This window comes from Siniperca chuatsi, linkage group LG4, assembly GCF_020085105.1.
Source record: "Siniperca chuatsi isolate FFG_IHB_CAS linkage group LG4, ASM2008510v1, whole genome shotgun sequence".
Lineage (NCBI taxonomy): Eukaryota > Metazoa > Chordata > Actinopteri > Centrarchiformes > Sinipercidae > Siniperca > Siniperca chuatsi.
The window spans coordinates 25,011,384-25,019,450 of NC_058045.1; the positions used below are offsets into that span (position 1 = coordinate 25,011,384).

At 39.9% G+C, this 8,067-nt stretch overlaps 1 protein-coding gene across 1 annotated transcript; it reads left to right on the forward strand.

Annotated features, from left to right (window-relative positions):
- The first annotated feature begins 234 nt into the window (after positions 1 to 234).
- Positions 235 to 5,894, forward strand: poglut3 (protein O-glucosyltransferase 3). Its single transcript, XM_044194877.1, has 6 exons — positions 235 to 622; positions 1,050 to 1,247; positions 1,799 to 2,082; positions 2,243 to 2,447; positions 4,626 to 4,822; positions 5,099 to 5,894. Exons 1-6 carry the CDS (start codon positions 385 to 387, stop codon positions 5,537 to 5,539), a joined length of 1,563 nt encoding a protein of 520 aa, XP_044050812.1. The 5' UTR covers positions 235 to 384; the 3' UTR covers positions 5,540 to 5,894.
- Positions 5,895 to 8,067: the final 2,173 nt, after the last annotated feature.

Sequence of the window (8,067 nt, forward strand, 5' to 3'; positions counted from 1 at the left end):
TAACTAAATAATCTTGTTATGCCTGTTAAATTGTCATACAAGACCAATAACACCAAAGGAAAACCACACTTCTTTGGTTTTAAGGAGCTGTAGTAGCTCTATTTAATTTTTATTTGTAGTATTTTGTCAGGCATGGTCGAAAGCTCCAGAACAAATGGATAAGTGGACCATGAGTGGTTAATATGGTTTTGTCAATATTGACAGTATTTAGGTCTTTGGTGAGGCGTCACAATCCACAGCCAACATTTCCGATGTGCCCTGAAGGCATCACCGAATAATGGGCGTGTTTCTCTTCGCCAACATGTCGGCATAGGAGTTTCTATCAAAACTTTACAGTTAATATTTAGTAAGTTTAGACGTCTCGCAGTTAGCAGTTGGAGGAATATGGTGTGTAAGCGTAGCATAGACTTAGTTAAGCCTTTTCAGAATGGTTTATTTTGTAAGTTTATAGTCCTAGTGGTTTTTATCGGCATAAACTTCACGGTGTCTGACAGTGAATGGATCGCTCCAGAGAGATGTCTCATCTGGGGTCCAGGGCTGAACCCCGACACAGTTTTACCAGTCCGCTACTTCTTTATTCAGGCTGTCAATTCAAAGGGAGAAAACCTGACTTTATCTCCAGGTAATCTGAACACAAACACAATATGTGCTAAAAGTGTCATTATGTTAAACATACCGTCACTGAAACACCAGAGTGGTTGCTGACAAATAGCTAGCTAATTTCCCGCCGCATCATTTTTAAGCTAACCCCAAACTGATTTGGGATTTGGATTTTGTAACGTTATATAATCAACAGACGTAGCTAACGTTAGCTACATTCAACAGTGGCATCATAATTAATGTCTCACTTAGCCAAAACAGTTTTAGTTCTTATTGTAATCATACAAAAAAGTGTCTTTGGTCCGCTAACAACAAAGGGTCATGTATCAGGGCTAGTTAGGTGCCTTTATATAACATTTAATGTAAGGTTTAACCGTTCATTAAGCACTGCAGCTATAAGAAATCAAGTCATATAGGTCACTGAAATGTTCTTTACATGTGCTGTTTAGGTAAAGACACATTTAGAGTTAAGATGAGTCCGCTGGACAAGAAGGAGCACATCCGTATCCACGTCCCTCCACCTCTGGACAGAGGAGACGGGTCCTTCCTGGTGAGGTACCGGCTCTACGGCACTGTGCTGAAGGGCCTGCAAGTTGAAGTCCTCCACCAAGATGCTGCTGTTGCCCATTCGCCCTACACCATCCCAGGTTTGTGTTGTGTCATGCATTGATAAACACAGGCACAGGTTCGCTAGTCAAGTTATTTTTATTTATATAGCCCAACATCCCAAATTTCCCTCTATAGGCTTTTAAATCTGTACAGCATACAAGTCCTTTGACCCTCGATATGGACAATAAAAATTCCCCCTAAAACATCTTTAACATGGAAGAAACCTCAGGAAGGATCCCTGTTCCAGGGCGGACAGACATGCACCACACACTGAAGGACTGTGTTGCAAAAGAACACCCACACTGCATCACCAGAATGACCAAATCTATGCATAATGAGTGCTGGTCTTAAAACAAAGCCTCATGACCCTGTCACGGTCATTCTTATGCAAATTAAATGACTATTGTGTATTGTTTTACCATCATTATCAGACGAGGCCAATTTGCAATCATTTCCCCTCAATAAAACACACCAGATGCTTTGAACCATGTGGAAATATTGTGCAACACGAGTCTGAAATGTTACCACTGCTTACTTGGACCTGCTCTAGCTCCCTCATCTAACCCTGACTATTATTTTTAATGCTCAGGTCCAGTGTATCATGAATACTGCGACTGTCCAGAACTTGATGCTTCCGTCTGGAAGAGCATCATGCAGTGTCCCGCTGAGGAGCCTCAGATTCTGGCGGACTTTAAATCTTTTCCAACGGTCGACCTGCAGCGTCTCAGACAGGAAGTGCCTCACAGATTCGCCAACAGGGGAGGTCTCATTCACTACGCCATCATCAACAACCAGCTGTACCGCCGCACTCTGGGAAAATACACAGACTTCAAGATGTTCTCTGATGAAATGCTGCTCTCTCTAACAAGAAAGGTAAGGTTGTGCATGTGTGTTCTAGGGACGTTAAGGGATCATACAGGTGTTTTGGCACATTTACTACATGTAGTATCTTAATATTACTGCCAAGAGACTGCACACGGCATTATGTGATTGCTGATTTCAATCTCCTGTGATCTTTAATTTGCTGTTGAAGGTGAGGGTGCCTGATGTGGAGTTTTACATCAATGTTGGCGACTGGCCATTAGAGACAAGGAGGGCAGATGCGGTTCCAGTCTTTTCATGGTGTGGCTCTACAGACACGCGGGACATTGTCCTCCCCACTTACGAGGTCACACACTCCACCCTGGAGACCATGAGAGGTGTCACCAATGACCTGCTGTCTGTCCAGGGAAACACAGGTAACACACACACACACTCTCTTAAATGATTTGTTTGTTTAAAGACATGTAGTGTTTTTCAAGTGTGTTTCAATGTTTTTAATCAATTTTTTCCATTCAATTTTGACCAGAATTCATGACATTTCAATCACAAGAATCCAACCTGATTAAATAAAAGGTCAAATGAATAAATCAGTCAGTCATTCTTATGATGCTCTTTGTAGTGTTCACAGTGCCTGTAGAACTTTTCCATATTTTTTCACGTTACAACCACAAACCGTAAATGTATTTTATTGGGATTTCATGTGATAGACCAACACCAAGTGGTGCATAATTGTAAAGTGGAAGAAAATTATACATGGTTTTCAAAGTTTTTTGCAAATAAAACTCTGAAGAGTGTGGCGTACAAAAGTATTAAGCCCCCCCTGAGTCAATACTTTATAGAACCACCTTTTGCTGCAATTACAGCTGCAAGTCTTTTGGGGTATGTCTCTACCAGCTTTGCATATCTAGAGACTGAAGTTTTTGCTCATTCTTCTTTGCAAAATAACTCAAGCTCAGTCAGATTGGATGGAGAGCATCTGAACAGCAATTTTCAAGTCTTGCCACAGATTGTCAGTGGGATTTAGGTCTGGACGTCGACTGGGCCATTCTAACACACGAATATGCTTTGATCTAAACCATTCCATTGTAGCTCTGGCTGTATGTTTAGGGTAATTGTCCTGCTGGAAGGTGAACCTCCACCCAGTGTCAAGTCTTTCGTTGACTAACATATGTTCTTCCAAGATTGCCCTGTATTTGGCTCCATCCATCTTCCCATTAACTCCAGCTTCCCTGTCCCTGCTGAAGAAAGCCATCCTCACAGCATGATGCTGCCACCCGCATGTTTCGCAGTGGGGATGGTGTGTTCAGGGTGATGTGCAGTTAGTTTTCGAAACACTTTAATTTTGGTCTCATCTGACCAGAGCACCTTCTTCCACATGGCTTTTGGCAAACCGCAAACGGGACTCCTTATGGCTTTTTTTTCAACAATGGCTTTCTTCTTGCCACTCTTCCATAAAGGCCGGATTTGTGGCGTGCACGACTAATAGTTGTCCTGTGGACAGATTCTCCCACCTGAGCTGTGGATCTCTGCAGCTCCTCTAGAGTGACCATGGACCTCTTGGCTGCTTCTCTGATTAATGCTCTCCTTGCCCGGCCTGTAAGTTTAGGTGGCCATTTCTTTGTAGGTTTGCAGTTGTGCCATGCTCTTTCCATTTTCAGATGATGGATTGAACAGGGCTCCGTGAGATGTTCAAAGCTTAGAATATTTTTTTATACCCTAACCCTGCTTTAAACTTCACCACAACTTTATCCCTGACCTGTCTGGTGTGTTCCTTGGGCTTCATGGTGCTGTTTGTTCACTAATGTTCTCTAACAAACCACTGAGGCCTTCACAGAACAGCTGTATTTATACTGAGATTAGATTACACACAGGTGGACTCTATTTACTAATTAGGTGACTTCTGAAAGCAGTTTGTTTTAGGGGTATCAGAGTAAAAGGGGCTTAATACTTTTGCACGCCACACTTTTCAGAGTTTTATTTGTAAAAAACTTTGAAAACCATGTATCATTTTCCTTCCACTTCACAATTATGTGCCACATAAATCCCAATAAAATACATTTACGTTTGTGGTTGTAACGTGAAAAAATGTGAAAAAGTTCTACGGGTATGAATACCTTTGCAAGCCCCACTGTACATGAAAATATATTATTGACATACATTTCTTTGTTTCTCACACAGCTTTATTTGCAGTCATCACAATTTTAGCCTCTGACTGGTTTTGCTTTTTAATCAGACTAGTGTGAGGAAAGGAACTGGCAGTTGATACATTTGAATTAAATAATGAGTCAGGAGATGTGGCCACCCTTACCCCAGGCTTAATGTGACAAGTTAAACCCTGACAAATAATGAGTCACTTTTTTGGAAGTATATGCAAGTTTAATTATCCAGAATGAAAGCCTGTTATTCACTTACAGACAGTTTTGGGCCTTAAAATGCTCACTGGTTTTGTACACCAGTGTTAGTTTAATATGCCCCATTATATGTCTAATTAGTTATTAAAGTTGATGCTTTTAAATTCTATCACTTAGAGCTCTTTGGACCTCATCCTCACATTTTCTGCTTTTTTGGGTAACATTTGGACTTCTTTCTTCCAGGGCCTCAGTGGATGAACAAAACAGATCGAGCGTTTTTCCGTGGCCGGGACAGTCGAGAGGAGCGTCTTCACCTGGTCTCTCTGTCCAAGGAAAACCCAGAGCTGCTGGACGCAGGCATCACAGGATGGTTCTTCTTCAGAGACAGAGAGAAACATGTAGGCAAAGCACCGCTTGTTGGATTCTTTGACTTCTTCAAGGTGAGGAAAAGTGAATAAATGTAATATTTTATTCACTTTTATCCTGTAACTTAAAGCTGCAAGGTGCAACTTTTCTCGTTGAAGCAGGTGCTCTTACCTTCTTTTTAGTTTCATTTTGTGTCATTGTATTTTTTTCCACTACTTTCCTCTGTTTTTGATGTGATTTGTCCTTTATGGTCACAAGTAGCTTCACTTTGATAAACACAATTAAATAAATATACAAATTTTAAGAAATACTTGATATTAAAAATGGTTTTACTATTCCCCCTCTTTTAGTACAAGTACCAGGTGAACGTGGATGGAACAGTGGCAGCGTATCGGTTTCCTTACCTGATGCTCGGGAACAGTCTGGTTCTGAAGCAGGACTCACAGTATTATGAATATTTCTACAGCCATCTTAAAGCAGGCACTCACTATGTTTCCGTGAAGAGAAACCTTTCGGACCTTTTGGAGAAAATCAAATGGGCCAAAGAGAATGACGCTGAAGCACAGGAGATTGCCAGAGCGGGCCAGACAGTGGCCAGAGAGCTGCTGCAGCCCAGCAGACTGTACTGTTACTACTACAGAGTGCTGCACATGTACTCAGAACGGCAGGCAGGACAGCCAACACGGCATGCAGACATGGAGCTAGTGTCTCAGCCAGACGACCACACCGCTGTGTGTACATGTGAGCGTAAAAACCGCAAAGAAGAAACCAACATAAAGGATGAACTATGACGCAATCTGTCTTTGGTTATTGTAATTTTTTCTCTGAAACATTCCTGACATATAAAGAGTGAAGATAATTGAATGTTCCTGATGCTCACAAGAAAATGTGAATTTCACACTTTACAATTAAGCATTACAACTCTAATTGCTTTTACAGTAAAGGAAGACACTTCAAGATGAGGCCGCAGGACATTGTTCTCAAAATATAATGCCAGTCTTAGTTTTTGTGGGGGGGTTTTGTACCTTTGTAAAGCTGGGGTTAGTATGGCAAGAAACTGAGGATTTAATTATTGTTTTGTAAACATGCTTTTGCATTGGATATTTGTATACAGTATTATCTTAAAATAAATACATCTAAAATAAATCTTATTTTTGATGGTTTAATTGAAACGCAACCCTTTATAGCATAATGCGTGAGTGTGGCATACAGTGAGCTGTGACTGTTCTAAGCATGTGCGGCCCGCGATGTCCATCCGTCGGTGGTCAGAGAGCGTGACTTCAGTCTTTTGTCTTTATATTTCCCTGTGTGGTGTCATACAACTGCACTATGTGTCGTGAGTAGGCAGTCAGACGAGGTTGTACACTAGACTAGTTTCTGGTGCCTCCACTGCATCACTTGCATGGCAGCTAGCAGGTGAGTCCTCAGATTTGTTGTAGTCTGCAAACAGCGTTATCTTTGTTGGTAATTTTGCCATCTACGTTGTAGAACCCCAAATACGTCCACTCACTGCTTCTCATATGTTTCAGCAGGGCTAAAATATTTCTACTTACTCTATTTCCTCCCAATAATGTATTTACTAATGGTAAACAACTGTTGGGTGCACTGCCTAGATCATGGCCTTCACTCTGGCATCATTTCTATAGTTTTCTGCTGAATTAGTATTTTGACAAACTGCTCTTTGTTCATTTGGCTTAGTACCGTCTTATAATTATTGTTGTTAGCTTGATACACTGGTCTTTTGAAGTGAACCTGCTATTTCTTTCAAATGTGTGTTTTGCAGCCCTCTTAGAAGCTTTTGGTCTAGCTGTTGTGAGATCTGATCAGGACATCCACACTCAGGAGAACATTTTTCCCTTAAATTTCTCTTGAAAAGCTGTTAGACTTTGTTGCACACAAGTGGAAAAAATGTTCTCCTTGCAAATCCTTTATAAAAAGAAAAACAACAATGCATAGAGCAACAATAATTGAGGATAAAAATAATTGAGTCAGATATATGTTGAGAAGATATGTGTTAATATTCAAATTAAATATATGTGACAACAATAAGAGTGATTTACAATATTTTCAAATTCATACAATCATTTGTTAAAGTCATGTTACAGTAATGTTTGATAAATGATGAAAACAAATATTTAGCTTTTTTGGCCCAACTGTATACTGATGTACTATGGTAACAGCATTCAACAATATTATAGTAGACAAGAAAACATAAAGAAGACCAAAGATGTTTTTTAACCCTCTCCATGTTATTAATATAACAATAATAATTTGACAATGTATTTCCATGCCAGTGTGTTAGTGTCTGTAAATAAAAAGACACCGAAAACCAACCGCATCCTTCAGTTGCAATTTGTGATGCTAATTGAAGAAAACAAGAAAATTCCCCTCAAGAAGAGTAGTTTCAGGTAAAAGTACTTATGAAACAATTTCTGCCTAAATCCAAACAGTAAAATAGTTCATGCAAAATTTTGTAGCTCAGGCTGCTCAGTGGTAATATGCAAAACATCATTGTAAAGAAAGCCTTAGTTCAAATTTACATGTTGTCCAAACACAGCAGGTAGTTGGTTACAAAACCATGGATCCTGTTGCAAGTGCATACTAAAGTCATGTCATGGTCCGTTCCAATTTACTTTTTTTTTGGAAGGAAGGAACTAATTCACTCTTTTTGTATGTTATGTGAACATACAGCATTCATCTGTTTTGACTGGAATCCAGGTAAAAACACTGATCGACCTTTGATTTTCAGGTGAACTATGCCTTTGTGTAAAGTGTCAGGATGGATGATATCCAACTGATAAAACCAATGAAGCTCTGGTTCTGCACTCACACATTTAACCTTGTAACATTTACTCATGTTACTTTACATCACAATGGTTTGAAGGATTATTTTCGTCTTCGAAGAAACATTATAGACTGAAGACAGGTATGAAGTTTTGCTGTAAATCCTTTTTTCATATTTGGACTTGTCAGAGTAGGAAAAGCACAGGTGTAACAATGGCTAGGCCTGTCTCGTTAATTATGTTATCGACTTATTGTACAATATATGGACACGACCTTGATCGTTACATGCGTGTTTGTTTGCATAAGAATGTCACCAAAATTACACCTGTGACAAGTCAAAATGTCTGCTGTGAGAATAATACAACAGAGCCATCGTTAATGGTATAAGTTGCACCTGTACTTTTCCTAGACTCACAAGTCAAAATGTCTGCTGTGAACTTACCCACTTGAGCACCACGTTATGTTACTTTAGAAATTGACTAACTGAAATGGTACGATAAAACCTTGCAGCACTTTAAAGAATGATGTGCAGTAT

Bases quoted from the DNA above. Each gene is read 5' to 3' on its own strand.
- poglut3 (XM_044194877.1), top strand. From the start codon at position 385: ATGGTGTGTAAGCGTAGCATAGACTTAGTTAAGCCTTTTCAGAATGGT. The intron at 1,248-1,798 runs GTTTGTGTTGTG...TTTAATGCTCAG, and splicing joins TTCGCCCTACACCATCCCAG to GTCCAGTGTATCATGAATAC. The intron at 4,823-5,098 runs GTGAGGAAAAGT...CCCCTCTTTTAG, and splicing joins GATTCTTTGACTTCTTCAAG to TACAAGTACCAGGTGAACGT.